This window comes from Saccopteryx bilineata, chromosome 2 (genome assembly GCF_036850765.1).
Source record: "Saccopteryx bilineata isolate mSacBil1 chromosome 2, mSacBil1_pri_phased_curated, whole genome shotgun sequence".
NCBI classification, from domain to species: domain Eukaryota; kingdom Metazoa; phylum Chordata; class Mammalia; order Chiroptera; family Emballonuridae; genus Saccopteryx; species Saccopteryx bilineata.
The window spans coordinates 164,282,912-164,300,473 of NC_089491.1; the positions used below are offsets into that span (position 1 = coordinate 164,282,912).

The 17,562-nt window shown below is 37.7% G+C and overlaps 1 protein-coding gene across 3 annotated transcripts; it reads right to left on the bottom strand.

Moving 5' to 3' along the window:
• Positions 1 to 877: 877 nt before the first annotated feature.
• RNF6 (ring finger protein 6) lies at positions 878 to 17,461 on the bottom strand. 3 transcript variants are annotated; one of them, XM_066258325.1, is made up of 7 exons: positions 17,321 to 17,461; positions 16,825 to 16,910; positions 14,572 to 14,782; positions 13,136 to 13,231; positions 9,203 to 9,321; positions 2,184 to 2,265; positions 878 to 1,905 (listed from the first exon to the last, which is right to left on the bottom strand). In XM_066258325.1, the coding sequence occupies exons 3-6, from the start codon at positions 14,762 to 14,764 to the stop codon at positions 2,221 to 2,223; spliced, it is 453 nt and encodes a 150-aa protein (XP_066114422.1). In that variant the 5' UTR covers positions 14,765 to 14,782; positions 16,825 to 16,910; positions 17,321 to 17,461; the 3' UTR covers positions 878 to 1,905; positions 2,184 to 2,220. The 3 variants fall into 3 exon arrangements, with proteins under 3 accessions (XP_066114422.1, XP_066114421.1, XP_066114420.1); XM_066258324.1 differs by lacking the exons at positions 878 to 1,905; positions 2,184 to 2,265 and having other exon boundaries at positions 6,518 to 9,321; XM_066258323.1 differs by lacking the exons at positions 878 to 1,905; positions 2,184 to 2,265; positions 16,825 to 16,910; positions 17,321 to 17,461 and having other exon boundaries at positions 6,518 to 9,321; positions 14,572 to 14,797.
• Positions 17,462 to 17,562: the final 101 nt, after the last annotated feature.

Sequence of the window (17,562 nt, forward strand, 5' to 3'; positions counted from 1 at the left end):
AAGATGGCCCAGCCACTGGGAGTGGCTCTGTGGCCTCTGCCTCAGGCGCTGGAGTGGCTCTGGATGCAACAGAGCGACGCCCCGGAGGGGCAGAGCATCGCCCCCTGGTGGGCATGCTGGGGGGATCCGGGCCGGGCGCATGCAGGAGTCTGTCTGACTGCCTCCCTGTTTCCAGCTTCGGAAAAACGAAAAAAAAAAAAAGACCTGGAAACAAATGAAAATAAAAATACAACAACCCAAAATCTATGGGATACAGCAAAAGCTGTATCCCTTGAGAGGGAAGTTCATAGCATTATAGGCATACCTCAAGAAGGAAGAAAAATTTCAAATACACAATCTAACCCTGTACCTAAAAAAAAAAAACTAGAAAAAGAACAACAAAGCCCAGAGGAAGAATAAGGAAGGAAATTATGAAGATCAGAGCAGATTGGTTCTACTGTTGGCCCTGGGTGCTGAGGATAGCTGAGTTGGTCTGAACGTCAGCCTCAGGTGCTAAAAATACCTTGGTTGACTCCAGCATTGGCCCAAGACAGTGCTTGCCAGATGGATCCCTGTAGGGGTGCATGTGAAAGTCTATTTTACTACCTCCTCTCCTCTCACTTAAAAAAAATTACATATGCCTACACCTAAAAAAACTAGGAAAATAACAACAAACAAAGCCAAAGTAAGTAGAAGGAAGGGAATAATAAAGATCAGAGTGGAATTGAACGACACAGAGTAAAAAAAAAGACAGACACACACAAGACCAATAAAACCAAAGTCTTGTTCTTTGAAAAGTAACAAAATTGGCAAACCTGTACCAAACTCATCAAGAAGAAAAGAAATAAAAGAGAAATAACAACTGACATCATAGAAATACATAGTAAAATACTATGAACAACTATATGCCAACAAATTGGACAACCTGGGTGAAATGAATCCATTCCTAGAAACATACATTTTTCCAAAACTGAATCTGGAAGAATCAGAAAACCTGAATATACTACTACAACAAATGAAATTGAAGCAGTAATTCTGAAACTGCCAGCAAATGAAAGTCCTGGATCAGATGGCTTCACAGGCAAATTTTACCAAACATTCAAAGAAGAAATAACACCTATCTCTCTCAAACTAGTTCAAAAAATTCAAGAAGAGGGAAAACTGCCAAGCTATTTTTATGAGGTCAGATTTACTCTAATTCTAAAACTAGATAAAGACACTACTAGGAGAGAAAATGATAGCCCAATATCCCTGATGAACATGGATGCTAAAATCCTCAAAAAGTATTAGCACACCAAATCCAGCAATACAATACAAAGATCATACATCGTGATCAAGTGGAATTTATTTCAGAGATGCAAAGTTGGTAGAATATCCACAAATCAATAAATGTGATAAATCAAATAAACAAAATGAATAAAAATCACATAATCATATCAATACATGCATAAAAAGGATTTGATAGAATATAGCTCCATTTATGATAAAAAAAAAAAAACTCTCAGCAAAGTGGGAATAAAGGGAACATACCTCAATGTAATAACGGCCATCTATGACAAACCTACAGCCAATATACTCAATGGACGAAAACTACGAGCGTTTCCCTTAAGATTAGGAACAGAACACAAATATTCACTTTCACCACTCTTATTCCACATAGTACTGGGAGTCCTAGCCACAGCAATCAGACAAGAAGAAGAAATAAAAGGCATCTAAATTGCAAAGGAGGAATTAAAACTGTCATTATTGCCTGACCTGTGGTGGCACAGTGGATAAAGCGTCGACCTGGAAATGCTGAGGTCGCCGGTTCAAAACCCTGGGCTTGCCTGGTCAAGGTACACATGGGAGTTGATGCTTCCTGCTCCTCCCCCCCTTGTCTCTCTCTCTGTCTCTCTCTCTCTCTCTCTCTCTCTCTCTTCTCTCTCTCTCTCTCCCTCTCTTCTTTCTAAAATGAATAAATAAAATAAATTTTAAAAACTGTCATTATTCACAGATGACAGGATATTATACATAGAAAATCCTAAGGACTCCATCAAAAAATTACTAGATCTAATAAATAAATTTGGCAGGACACAAATTTAATATTCAGAAATCAGTGGCATTTTAATACACCAATGAATTAAATTAAGAAAACAATCTTGCCTGGCCTGTGGTGGTGCAGTGGATAAAGCACCAATCTGGAACACAGGTCATCAGTTCAAAACCCTGGGCTTACCTGTTCAATGCACATACAACCAGCAACTAATGAACAACTAGAGTGAAGCAAGTACTTCTCCTTCCCCCACCCTGTAAAATCAATAGATAAAATCTTTATTAAATAAAGTTTGATCATTTAAAAAAAATAAAACAATCACAATTACTATTGCAACAATAACAAAATAATGAGGTACCTAGTTGTAAATTTAACCAAGGAGGTAAAAGCCCTGTACTAGGATATTGAAAAGAAATTGAGGAGGTCACAAATAAGTGGAAGGATATATCATGCTCAGGGACTGGAAAAATCAGTATCATTAAAATGTCTACACTACCCAAAGCAATCTATAGATTCAATGCAGTTCTTATTAAAATACTAACGACATAATTCATGGATCTAGAACAAATATTCCAAAATTTTATATGCAACCAAAAAGACCCCAAATAGCCTTAGCAAGCTTGACAAAGAAGAACAAAGTTGGCGGTATAAAAATACCTTATATCAAACTATACTAGAGCCTGACCAGGCGGTAGCACAGTGGATAGAGCGTCGGACTGGGATGCAGAGGACTCAGGTTCGAGACCCCGAGGTCGCCAGCTTGAGCGTGGGCTCATCTGGTTTGAGCAAAAGCTCACCAGCTTGAGCCCAAGGTCGCTGGCTCCAGCAAGGGGTTACTCAGTCTGCTGAAGGCCCACGGTCAAGGCATGTATGAGAAAGCAATCAATGAACAATTAAAGTGTTGCAATGCGCAATGAAAAACTAATGATTGATGCTTCTCATCTCTCTGTCCCTGTCTATCCCTCTTTCTGACTCTCTCTCTGTCTCTGTAAAAAAAAAAAAAAAAAAAAAAAACAACAACAACAACAACAACAACAAAAACTATACTAGAGGCCATTGTAATCAAAAACAGCCTGGTACTGGCATAAGAACAGGCATGTAGATCAATGGAACAAAATAGAGAACCCAGAAATAAATCCACACCTCTACCATCAATTAATGTTTCACAAAGGAGAGAGTATACAATGGCATTAAAGCAGTCTCTTCAATAAATGGTGCTGGGAAAATTGGACAAGTACATGCAAAAAAAAAAAAAAAAAATGAAACTAGATCACCAACTTAGACCACACACAAAAATAAGCTCAAAATGGATTAAAGACTTAAATGTAAGTCATAAAAACATAAATATCCTAGAAGAAAACATAGGCAGAAAAATATTAGACATCTCTCATAGCAATATTTTTGCCAATATATCTCCTCAGGCAAGGAAAACAAAGAAAAAAAATAAACAAGTAAGACATCAAACTAAAAATGTTTTGTACAGCAAAAGAAGCCACCAACAAAATGAAAAGGAAACTACTGAATGGGAGAACATATTTGCCAGTTATATATCTGGTAAGGGGTTAATTTCTAAAATATATAAAGAACTTATAGAACAACACCAGAAAGACAAACAATCTAATTTAAAAATGAGCAAAGGACCTGAATAGACACTTCTCCAAAGAGGACAAACTGATGGCTAACAGAAATAAAAAAATACTCAATGTCATTAATTATCAGAGAGATGCAAATTAAAACCACAGTGAGATATCATTCACACCTGCCAGAATGGCTTTCCTCAATAAATCAGCAAAAAACAAGTGATGGCAAGGATGTGGAGAAAAGGGAAACCTAGTCCACTGTTGGTGTGAATGCAGAGTGGTACAACTACTGTGGAAAACAGTATGGATTCCTCAAAAAAATTAAAAATGGTATTGCTGTTTGACCCAGCCATCCCACTTTTGGGAATATATCTGAAGAATCCCAAAACACTAATTTGAAAGAATACATGCACCCCCATGTTCATTGCAACATTACTCACAATAGTCAAGATCTGAAAACAGCCTCCAAGTGTCCATTAGTAGATGAGTGAATAAAACAGCTGTGGCATTTACACAATGGATACTACAGCGCTGTAAAAAAGGAAATCTTACTTTTTAGGACAGCATGGATGGACCTGGAGATTGTTATGCAAAGTGAAATAAATCAGTTAGAGGGAACAGACAGTTGTCAAGGGGAAGGCGATGGGGGCACTGGACAAAATAGGGTGAAGGGATTAGCCAAAAAAAAATTTTTTTTTAATTTTATTTCATTTTTTTTATTTAATTTTTTTTTTTTTTAGTTTATTCATTTTTAGAGAGAAGAGAGAGAGAGGGGGGAGGAGCTGGAAGCATCAACTCCCATATGTGCCTTGACCAGGCAAGCCCAGGGTTTTGAACCGGCGACCTCAGCATTTCCAGGTCGACGCTTTATCCACTGTGCCACCACAGGTCAGGCCCCCCCAAAAATTTATACAAAACAGAGACACAGACAACAGCATGGTGATGACCAAAGGTGGTGATCCTGTGAAGATAAGGACTTTGTCTTTTAGTCCTCTGTTGAATTCTCAACACCTGTAACACTGCCCTGCACCTAGTAGGGGGCTATGTGGAGGTGGGGAAAGGTGGTAAATAGGGACAGAAAAAGACTTTGCGTGGGGGCAGAGGGCACACGATGCAGGGGGTAGATGGTGTTTTATTGAATTATACACTTGAAACCTGTATGGTATTGTGAACCAATGTCATCCCAGTAAATTCATTTTTTAAAAACCCATTGATCATATTTGTGAGAACCTTTTTCTGGACTCTGTTTCATTTCTCTATGTGCCACATTGTCTTTTTTTTATTTTAGAGAGACAAAGAGATGAAGGGGTAGAGAGACAGAAACATTGTTTCCACTCAGTTGTGCATGCACTGGTTGATTCCCGTGTGTGCCCTGACCAGAAATCCAACCCATAATCTTTGTGTTTCAAGAGGACGCTCTAATTGACCGAGCTAACTGGCCAGGGCTCCACATTGTCTTGATTACTTAGCTTTAGATTAAGTTTTCAAATCAACTAGTGGGAGTCCTCTAGCTTTATCTTTTTCAAAATTATTTTGGTTATTCTAGGTCCTTTGCCTTTGTGTGCGTGTAAATATGTATGTATATATAAAATCAGCTTGCCTTTAAATCAACAAAAAAACCTACTAGGATTTTTGATAGTTATATTAAATCTATCAAGGCAATTTGGGCCCTGTAGGTGTGCCAGATAAAATACAGGGGTCCTCAGGTTACAACAGTCTTGAGATATGACATTTTAAGTTTACGACGCTCACTCCCATAAAAACTTTATAAAATTAAGACATGAGTGTTTCAGCTTATACCGTTAGCGTCGTACTTACAAACTATGAGGTTGCATGTGGTAGGAGAATACACAGTACAGTATACAGTACACATTCATGTCCTTTTCCTTTTTCTGTGGCTTGTTCTTTTTTGTTCCAGATTATGATTTTACAACTTTGTTAGAACAGGTAAGTGACATAGGCTAGGCTGTGTTTCAACTTACACTAAAATTCGGGTTACGTCACTGTCATGGGAATGGAACTGTATCATAACTCAAAGACCTCCTGTATAGAAATCCTGTTAAATTTGAATTTAAGAGAAAAAAAAAAATGAGCATATAGTCTCAAATATTGTATGGACATAATCATACTAAACGTATGCATTGTTTATCTGAAATTCAAATTTAACTTGACATCCTGTAATGCTTCTTTTCTAAATCTGGAAACTAAGTTGGGGTGAATTAACGTTTTTGGTTTTTTTTACAGGGACAGAGAGATAGATAGGGACAGACAGACAGGAACTGAGAGAGATGAGAAGCATCAATCATCAGTTTTTTGTTGCGACACCTTAGTTGTTCATTGATTGCTTTCTCATATGTGCCTTGACTGTGGGCCTTCAGCAGACCGAGTGACCCCTTGCTCGAGCCAGCAACCTTGGGCTCAAGCCAGATGAGCCCATGCTCAAGCTGGCGACCTCGGGGTCTCGAACCTGGGTCTTCCGCATCCCAGTCCGACGCTCCATCCACTACACCACCGCCTGGTCAGGCATGAATTAACATTTAACTATTGTATTTGAATGCTCCGATTTATGAACACAGTATTTCTCTTTATTTAGCACTTCTTTGATTTCCTTCATCAGTATGTTATAGTTTTTAGCATACAGATTCTCACGTTTGGAGATTTGTACACAAAATATTTTAATTGACATTTTAAATATGAGATTCTGTGTCTCATTTAAATCCTACAGAGAATGTAAAAAAGTCAAAACAGTAATTCATTTTGCCAAGTGATTTTTGATTTCTGAGAGCAAAAATATCTTTCCCATGAAAATAGGGACTTTGTCTTTTAGTCCTCTGCTGGATTCTTAACACTTGCACTACCTGGCACCTAGTAGGTACAAAATAAATATTTTTTTGAGTGAATAAACCACAATGGAACAATACAACACTTCATACACAGCTTTGTTTTAATATTTATTGGTAGAAATAGATCATTAATGCATACTTTGTGTTTATATAAATTCTACATTCTCTTAAGGGTATTTTGTTTTATTTGGAGTTTTTTGGCCTCCAAGCAAACTTAAGACATTACCTATGCATTTGATTCTTTATAGACATTTTTTGGACTCTAAAATTAAATCTGAGAATCCATGCATACTGTGTACCTTAATATAATTCAAAGAATTGTTTTCATTTTCAAAACAGACATGAAAAAGCTGAACTCAAGTTAAATAACCTGTATGTTCTAAAATGTCCAGGTTCCATTTCTGAATAAAGACTTGATCAATATTATATATTGCTTGCTGTCTAATAAGTCAGATTGTCAGAGGCGCTTCATTAAATTATCTCTATTTTTAAATATCTTAATCCACTTCCACCCAGAGATGATTTTGTAAATATTAAACATTGTGCAATATTCAGGATTAGCTGAAAAGCTTAAATAAGAACCAAGCTGGTAAGTTTTTTGACTGAATATTTTACCTTAAAATTATATAGTTGTATATATATACATATGGTATGCCACATATTAACTTTAATATTTCAGGTAACTTAAACACATTTAGCAAATATTCAGCCAAACACTCTTTCATAAAAAGACAGTGTCATTAGAATAAAAAGGCAATGAGAGGCTTATTTAGACATCAATGCCTGTATGTAGTCCTAAGCCAATGGAATTTAAAATTCCAAGTAAAGTGTTGTACTATTAAGAAAAAGATTGCTTTTTAACGTACTGAACTGTGCAGTGTATACAAAAGTGCTTAGCATGACAAAATTACTAAAATAAAAACATTTTAAGGTTATTTGGTTCTAGCGATATTCATTATTCCGTACTTTTGGAAAATTTATCATTTGCATTTTAAATTTTATATAAATGTTCTCTTTTTAACAAGTTAAAAAAATCACACAAAAATAGTTTAAACTATAATTAGTTACTTTTCATCCGGGTTAGCTCATCACAAATAACTCAACAAAAGAATGCTTGAATACTCAGCTCATTCATTGTGGGCTACACTCAGCCCTAAGACAGGCTGCCGACAGACAGGACAAGTGCAATTCTCCGAAAGCCATCGGTCAATACAATGGATGTGAAATTCGTGCATGCAAGGTAATTGCCTGAGCTTGTTTCCAGTTACATAGTCACTGATACAAACACTACAGATTTTACCTAGCTCACTGTCAATGCCGTTATGTTCATAGTTCCGGGTAGAAAGATTGTCAATCTGCTCTTTGGTTAAACCACGTATGCGATCATCATCATCACCTTCATTTAGTAAAAAGAAGTGAGCAAGGCGAAAGATAGATAGTGTTACAGTTTCCACTACATTATTTGAAGTTTGCAATTGCCCATCACCTCTACTATCACTGTTTTGGGTATGAGGCTGGGTGGTCTCGTTTTCATCACCCATTTCAGTGCTGTCTTCTTGGTCCCGCCTGTCCTGAGAGGAATCTTCATGGTGCTGGCTAATGTCATTCCCTGAATCTACATTATTCAGTTCTGAGTGCATCTCTGGTAAATGCTGGCCGTTTCTCTGAATCTCTGACTCAGATTCGGCCTCCATTAGAGAACTCAGGTCTCCAAATCCAAGCATGATCTGCCTTAAAACTGACCGAAGAGCCAATGAGGATGGTTCAACAAGCTCATTCTCAGATATCCTAAGAAGAGGAACAGTTGTCGTACTAACATAGGTTCGAATACCTGGTCGCTCTAAACTAGAAATAGTTTGGTGAAAGCCCCTGCTGTTGCTCTCGATACTGACTGTATTTTCTGCTAGCCCTGTTCTAGATCGAGTTCTATTTGCAATACTATCCTGATCTCTGTTCTCTCCAGGACGAATCCTTCTCACTTGAAGGTTCAGTGTGATTGTTGTATGTCGTGCAGCAGTTGAGGATCTGTTAGATTCTTCTCCTTCTTCTACTGTTATTCTTGACACAAGTCTTGAGTTAGAAAATGGGTTATATGCTGTACCTCTGTGTGGTCTGTCATGTTCTAAAAAGACACGAGGTATACCTCTCCTCCTAACAGACATTCTAATGGTTTGTCGTGAAGGTCTACCTTCCCTTTGTGAATTATGATAAACGGTGCTGCTCTGTCTCTGAACTGGTGAACGGCTTCGGCTACTGATAGTAGACTGTAATCTTATTGGCTCTAATCTTTGGTTTGTATTCCTCACTGTAACATTAGTTCTAGCCCCATTTTCCCAAATATGTGCTGCTCCAAATCGCTGCCCCTCCCTTTGCCTGAGTTCACTAGCACCTGACTGGTTTGTGTGACTACTGAGATTAGCATGTGGAGCACTAGTTCTAGGACTGCCAGCTGCTCTCCTAGTTCTATTTCTTATTCTTCCTGATGTTAAGACAGATCCTCCCATTGAATTCTGCCTCCTTGAGCTAAGCCTAGTCCTTGAAATGTTGGAACTACCACCACTGAAATCCACTGAGGTCTGGCTTCTTGTTCGCATAGCCACAGGACTACTTGTTCTTTGCTGTCTATTTATAGTACGATCACTGCTAATATCTGAAAGTGGAATGCCTGTGTAATCTTCATCACGAGTTTCAAATCCTCTATTCTCTTGATTGATGTGGATTTCCAGACTAAACCGAAACTCGCCACTATTTGGGTTTGTTCGACTCACAGCTCTCCAAGTTTGGTTCCCATTTTGTCCACTTTGAATTGCACTGCCTGTGCGATGAAGGGTATTCAGCCATTCTAGCAGAGAATCATCATTTGAACTTTCTCTAGGGACTTCTGAGTCTGGAAAGCAAACCAAATCAAATTAATATCAATTCCTAAACTCCATCCTTAGTTTTTTATTGAAAACTTGTAAGATAAACTTATTAAATTATATTTAAGAAATCTGTGCATTTTAATGAATAAAAACTGGCAAAAAAACAACTTTCTAAAAGAAAGGTATACACTATAAGCATATTATAATACACTTATGCATTATAAAACTTTAAACTCTATACAGCACTGTGAAGAAATCCTCATTCTTGCTTTCTATATGCCTGTTATTGGCAAACATGAAGGCAAATTAGAACTATTTCCCATATAAAAATTTTAAATTTAGATTGCTTTGTTCATATGGCAATATCAATAAAATATAATGGTAAAATTTATATATAATATAATTAATCTTAAACTTGTGGAAGCCTTCTAGTAAAAGTAACTCAATCAATGTTTTTACAACTAAGTATTTTTGTAACCTTGGGAATTTTATCCTATTTCTCAGGGTCTGCCAAAAATGTACAGCTAAAGAAATCTGGCTTTCTGAATACGACATCAGAACTACATTACCATCTTTATGTAAAACTGGTAAACTTTAGGCATTTTTTTAAGTTCTCTATAGCTGTATCCTTATCTGTAAATCTGAGATAGTAGTATAAATATCATAGAATTAACATGATAAAAAATAAGCTATTGTATATTAAATGAATAGTACAATACCTGGCACTCAGGAAGCACTCAATAAATGTTAGCCATTATACATAATATAACAAATGCATTGTCTGTTCATTTAGAACAAAAGCTCCATGAAGACTAAAGCTTTTGTCTTATTCACTGTTAAATCCCCTCTACAACAGTATTTGGTACAAATCATACCATCAACTAATATTGTTAAATGAATCAATTTAGAAATAAATTTGTCCCTAATAAACTTCTTTGACTCTGATACTGCTACTATGGAAAAGATTAAGTTTTCCAATTTTAACCAGTAGGTTGTGCAAAGTGCAAAACTGAATGAAAAACATTCTAACGCACATTACTATATAGACTTTAACTTAAAGTTTGTTCTACTAAAAAACAGATATGAGATTGCCTTTGCTTCATCCATGACTGCAATCTCTCATAAAAAGCTTTTTTAAATGTTGACTTAAAGCTGTTAATCAGCTGCCAGTGTCATAAAAAAAAGTACTTCAACCATATTCTAAAGATATAAGCTATTTTACATGTGGTTAAGTATATTTTCAATGAAAACAAAGGACTGGTATTACCAGTTTTATCAATATGGTAGTACTGTTTACTTATCTAAACATAAAGTAGAATAAGGGTTAATACCCAATTTCCATTTTAATTTGGAAAAAGACATGAGTATAAGGCAAGTAAACACTAATCACTCTAAATGCTACTTCCTTCTTTAATTACTAGAATATAGTGATAAGGGTGTGTGTCCAAGAGTTCACTATTTATCTAACAAAACCTATCCTAGCCTTCTTCCATTGTAAAGTAATGGTCATGTGGACAGCCTAGCATTTAGGTGTGGTCATATGACTAAGTTCTCATCAATGCAATGGGAGTGGAAGTGATGTATCTCACTTTCAGGCTGGTACCTGCATCTCCTTTATGCCAGCTAGAACCTACATGTGGCTGTAACTTACCTTGATCATGCAAACAGTACTCTAGATTAGCCATATCCAATAAATTTTTGTGTCACAGTGGAGATGTTCTATATCTATCCTGTCCAATGCAGAAGCCACTAGCCACATGTGACTATTAAACTCTTGAATGTGGCTAATATGTATAAAAACATGACTGAGGCACTATTTTTTATTTTATTTCATTTGAACTTAAATAGTCAAGCCTGACCAGGCAGTGGCATAGTGGGTAGAGTGTTGGACTGGGACACAGAGGACCCAGGTTCGAAACCCTGAAGTCGCCAGCTTGAGCGCGGGCTCATCTGGTTTAAGCACAGCTCACCAGCTTGAACCCAAGGTTGCTGGCTTGAGCAAGGGGGCACTCTGCTGTAGCCTACTGGTCAAGGGACATATGAGGGAGCAATCAATGAATAACTAAGGTGCTGCAACAAAGAATTGATGTTTCTCATCTCGCTCCCTTCCTGTCTATCTGTCCTATCTGTCCCTCTCTCTGTCTCTGTCACAAAAAAAAAAAAAAAAAAAAAAAAAGAATTTAAATAGTCATATGTGGATAGCACAGTTGTAGAAACTGCTGGGTGTCTGGGTCCCAGGAGGATTTATGGAGCAAAATTTGCTTATCTACCTGGCCTATTAATATGAAAGAAAAATAAACTTTTATCTTATTGAGCTACTGCACTTGGTTTTTATCGATTGATTTTAGAGAGATTGGTTGGGGGCAGAGAAAGAGAGAAAGCGAGAGAGAGAGAGAGAGAGAGAGAGAGAGAGAGAGAAAGGCATTCATTTGTTGTTCTACTTAGTTGTGAGTTCATTAGTTACTTCCTGTATGTGCCCTGACCAGGGATTGAACCTATAACATTGGTGTTTTGGGATGACGCTCTCTGATTGAGCTAACCAGCCAGAATCGTATCTTTTGGTTATGAATAGTCTTTGCCCTAATTAATATAATGCTCTTGAAACTACTAGTAATGAATACCTCTGTGGAAAAAAGTGGAACTGGTAAGAAAGACATTAAAGTTGGCTTTAGCCTGACTGGTGGTGACACAAGCGGACAGAGCCTTGACCTGTGATGCTGAGGTCCCAGATTAGAAACCCCAAGGTCGCCAGCCTGAGCACAGGTTCACCAGCTTGAGTGCGGGGTCACTGGCTAGAGCAAGGGGTCACTGGCTCAGCTAGAGCCCCCCAGTCAAGGCACATATGAGAACAACTAAAGTGCCACAACTATGAGTTGATACTTCTCATCTCTCTCCCTTCTTGTCTCTGTCTCTTTCTTGCTCGCTTTCTCTCCCGCTAAATAAATAAAGTTGGCTTTACTTTTAACTTTATAGACTTCTTATCTAGTTTGAATTCTTTTCACAAGCACTTTGTTTTTCACCAGAACTTTTTATATTATGACTTAGTGTTTGTTCAATAAGATGATGAAGCACATACAAAAATAACAAAACAAGAAAAAACAGGTTTCCTGACCAAGTCTTTCTGTATTGCTTTGCATAAATTTTTAGAAGCTAGTTTAGTTACATTACTTTTATAAATGTAGTGTATACACTCTAAGATTAAAAAGAATTAGGCTTGTGCCTGACCAGGCGATGGCACAGTGGATAGAGCATCAGACTGGGATGCAGAGGACCCAGGTTCGAGACCCCGAAGTCACCAGCTTGAGCGCAGGCTCATCTGGTTTGAGCAAAAGCTCACCAGCTTGAACCCAAGGTTGCTGGCTCCAGCAAGGGGTTAGTTGGTCTGCTGAAGGCCCGCAGTCAAGGCACATATGAGAAAGCAATCAATGAACAACTAAGGTGTTGCAATGCGCAATGGAAAACTAATGATTGATGCTTCTCATCTCTCTCCCTTCCTGTCCGTCTGTCCCTGTCTATCCCTCTCTCTGACTCACTCTCTGTCTCTGTAAAAAATAAAAATAAATAAATAAATAAAATTAAAAAGAATTAGGCTTGTATTTAACTTAATTGTATACTATTTCATATATACAAGCTGAAATCCATCTGTGTGTATAACTCCGTATTCAACCCTATCTTGCATTGTCTAATCACACTGCTTTGCAGATAATACATAAATACTATTTGAGTAGCACATCAAAACTGTAAAACAGTAAAAACAAACATATTATACAAGACCCAGTAATTTCATTTCTGCAACTACTCTAATCATACTTATTCCTTATGGAAAGGAGTCCACAGTACCTCTGGGATTTGTCTCATTTCTCGAGTCAGGCTGAAACGCTAGCTGTTCCTTGGCCCCATCTAACCGCTGCTGTAATTCTTCTGATGTTATTTCTCCTAAAACAATGAAAAATTATTCACTAAAATTAATAACTTTAAATTACTAAGTTTTATTATAACTCATGAAAGGTAATACTAATTTTTAGTTGTAGAACACATTCTATTGTTATGTTCTGTAAAATACAGTTAAAAATATTTAAATAATGCAAATGTATATCCCTTTGGTTGTATTTCATTTATTAATTTTTTATTCAAATTAAGGCTTAATTTGAACAGTTAATAAAGTACTCTCAGTTGATGGACTTAGGAGCCCATAAGCTATAATTCAATGCATTTTTTTTTGTCAGAATTAAAAATAAATTAAGATGGGAGTATTTCTAGAGAAAACTTCAAATCTTTATTTGAATTTTACCTCAATAGTTCATTATATGGGTCATCAATATACAATATACAATGTGCAAATATGCACTAAATATATAACAAATATTCATGTTTAAATGAGTTCATTTGTAAAATAAATATGTAAAAAAAATTTTAGAGCACATTGGACCTTCTGGCTATTATTAATTCAGCTAATTAATTATAATACCTCAAATGAGTTACAACTGGGTTTTAAATACAGTAGTCCCCCCTTATCTATGGGGTATACATTCCAAGACCCCCAGTGTATATATACTATGTTTTTTCCTATACATACATACCTATGATAAAGTTTAACTTATAAATTAGGCACAGTAAAAGATCAACAATGATGACAAAATGAAACAATTATAACAATATGTTGTACTGTAATTAAAGTTTGTGAATGGCTTTGGGACCATCAAGTCAAATAAGGATTACCTGAACACAAGTACTATAATACTACCACAGCTGATCTGATAACTGAGATAGCTACTAAGTGACTAATGGGCAAATTGTCCAGGGAGCATGATATGATGGACAAAGGGGTGATTCACGTCTAAGGCAGGACTGTGCAAGATTTCACATGGTACTCAGAATGGCATGAAATATATTACCTTGGGAAACTGAAAGCTTGGAATGAGAAACCATGGATAAGCAATTGGGTGGTGGGGGGGGTGGACACACAACGAGTGCAATTATATTTATATAAATAATACTTAAGAAAAATAGGGCCATCTATGTAAATATTTGACACTATTATGTACATTAACCTGCCTGTTAGTTTGGCATTCTTATAACAGTGATCCATGTATAATAGCCTTACTTACTTAAGTAAGCCAGTGATTTTCTATTTTGTTATATTAAAAAGTTCTTAAGTTCACAGAAATAGTACACTATATTTTGGGATAGGGAAGGAGGGGGAAAAAACTCCTTATTTTCAAATTTCTCCTTATGATGATGAAAAAAAGGTGTCTTCTCTTGTACCCATCTCTTACCAGGGGTGCCTAAAAGGTTATGGTCTCTCATTAGCCGGTAATCTTCATCATTGAGTTCATTAATAAACTGATAATAAGCTTCCTCTCTGTGGAGACGCTCTTCATGCCACCTTCTCTCATTTTCACGATGATCATGCTCTTGAAATGAGCTTTCTTCACCACCATCATCTGCTCTAGATCTAGACTGATTCATACCGAGATTCCTGGTCTTCTGTTCAAACAACATATATAAAGTTCAAGGCATTAGTTACGGACTACACATGGCTTCATGTTTTTAATTTATAGTTTATTTTTATTTTTAAATTTTGATTGTGGCTCTGGCAAAGTGGTAGAGTGTTAGTTCAGCATGTGAATATGTGGATGGCCTGGGTTCGATTCCCAGTCAGGCATACAGGAGAAGCACCCATCTGCTTCTTTACCCCTCCCCCCTCTTGCTACTTTTTCTCTCTCTCTTCCCCTCCTGCAGCCATGGCTCGACTGGAGCGAGTTGGCCCCAGGCGCTGAGGATGGTTCCATGGCCTCCGCCTCAGGCACTAAGAAGAGCTTGGTTGCTGAGCAATGGAGCAACCCCCAGATGAATAGAGCATCACCCCCTAATGGGCTTGCGGATGGGTCCCTGTGGAGGCACAAGCAGGACTCTGTCTTTGCCTCCCCTCCTCTGAATTAAAAAAAAAAAATGTTAACCCATACTCAAATATTTCATGTGCCAAATTTTTTTTTATTTTTTTTAAGTGAGAGGAAGGAAGATAGAGAGACAGACTCCCACATGTGCCTCCAACCAGGATCTACCTCGCAACCCATCTGGGGTTGATGTTCAAATTAACTGGGATGTCTATACGCTGGTCTCATGCTTTATCCACTGAGCCAATCAGCCAGGGCCTTGTGTGCCAAATCTTGCGGTAAAGAACTTACATATAAAATGAAAAACAGCTTCTAGGAGTTAGAATATAATTGGACCTAAAGCCATCATTATTTAAGTCAGATGAGATTTGGTTTCACCATACATTTTTCATCCCTGAATACCAAAGTTATTATCTCATTTTTTACCCTTTGATTCTCCAGTAAAGTTGGTCTAAAAGCCCTCATTAATGTTTCAAATATCTGGGTACTTCATGTTAGCCTAAAATTTTTAAGCTTGAATTTATTTGATAAACAAATAGCTATTGGAAGGGTATTATTTACAGTTATTACTAGCAAGGATATTCCTCCCAAAATAAAGCTCATAAATGTAATAAAATGCCGACCCCTGACCCAACTGTACTTTGTTGATGTAAAGATAATTTTGCCTACTGTATCTATTGAATAGACTTGGGGTTACTGTCTCCTTAAACTCAACAACAAAAAGAAATATCCATTGTATGGCTCTGAGGTTTGTTAAAGTGCATCAGAGCACTTTGTGGTTCCTCATCCCAAACCTTATCCCTAAATCTAGAATGGTTAGTGGCAGAGTTTGCTGATTGCTGGTGAAACTTCCTGATAATGCCTAGGCTAACACTCTCTTTGGGAATACTTAGATGTCATTGGTGAGGAGCTTACTTTTAAAGAAATCAAGGAAAGAATCTGTGTCACAAATATTTTAGAATTTCTTAAACACATCTATTTAGTAGGTCAGCAAAGCAACAGTTGTCAACTGGGAGTGCACATCAAACTCACTTGAGAAAACTTAAAAAAATACAGATGCCCAGATCTCATCCCTAAGACTTGGTCAGAATTTTCCAGCATAAGGCCAGATCAATCTTTATTTATGTGAATGAAATAAACTATTCCTTAACAGTTTCTGGTACATAATACAGCACACAACTTAATAGAGGCTGAACTATCACATGACTAGGTGGCCAGTGAGGCAACTGTGTTAATAAGCACACAACTTGAAATATAAAGTGAAATTAGCCTACAAGTTTAAGCTATTGTATGAATAAGCAACAATCCAATCCCATGCATTTTCTAACATTAAATTGCAAATCCAAGGATTTTACTGATTATCTCATTTTAAAGGAAAGATTTAGTAGAACTATCCAATCAAATGCAAATTAACACTACTAAAGACTCAAGACTTTTCTTTTCAGAATAGGACCAGATCACCATTAGTAAAGAGTGTATTTCATAGGTACAGCAGTTAATATGATTTTTGTATTAAACAATTTAAGAATTTGAACCCTATCATAAAAATCAAGCTACCTCAGTATTAAAACTTAAGAGTTTCCCCTCAAAGGCAATTCTCTTGTGTAACCACAATTAAATCAAAGTGAATACCTTATTTTCCTTTCAACATGCTTTTAATATATGCAAGGGTATCCATCCTTCAATGGTTTTTGTGCTTTTTTTGGAGAGCCACCCATCTGAATGCAATAAAAGAGAGCACTAAATTACTCGGTAAGTTAGTCCCCCAACTCCACTGCAAAGCTCCAGTGGGTTTTGTTCGCTGCTCGCCTAGAAAATCAAGTCCCCAAACAATGAGATCACGGAGAGCTCCCCCCCAGGGCCCTTGGCCTCACCACAGGACCCGAGCCTCTCCTCCTGCACTGTCCCTGCTCCCGGGAGCCCAACCCCCTCTTCTCAAAGGCCTCCCTACCGCGTCCGCACTTGGACGTCGCCAGTTAGGGGTCCCCCGGTCACTTCTAACCCTGCACTTCCTTGCCAACCCACGCCCTCCGTCAGACTACTGGTTCCTTCCCTGGCCAAAGCGATCTGGGCTCGCGACTGGGCCAGTCCCCACGACAACAAACTGGGCTCAAGAGTTCAAACCAACCTCTTCCCAACCGAGCGGAGAGTAACGCTTCCCTTAGCGACCTAGATTCCTACAGGGAGGCAGGTGACCAACGCGGCGTCTGTACCAATAACCGGTTAGGGGAGCTCCGTCACAGAGAAGTTAGCCAATCAGAGAAGAGACGGAGGCCATTCAAGGACGGCCGGCTTTCGTGGAGTCTCCCGGAAGTAGTGGTGGAGGCCGGAGCGTTTTCCCGAGCTCCCCTTGCTGGGAACAGGGGTGAG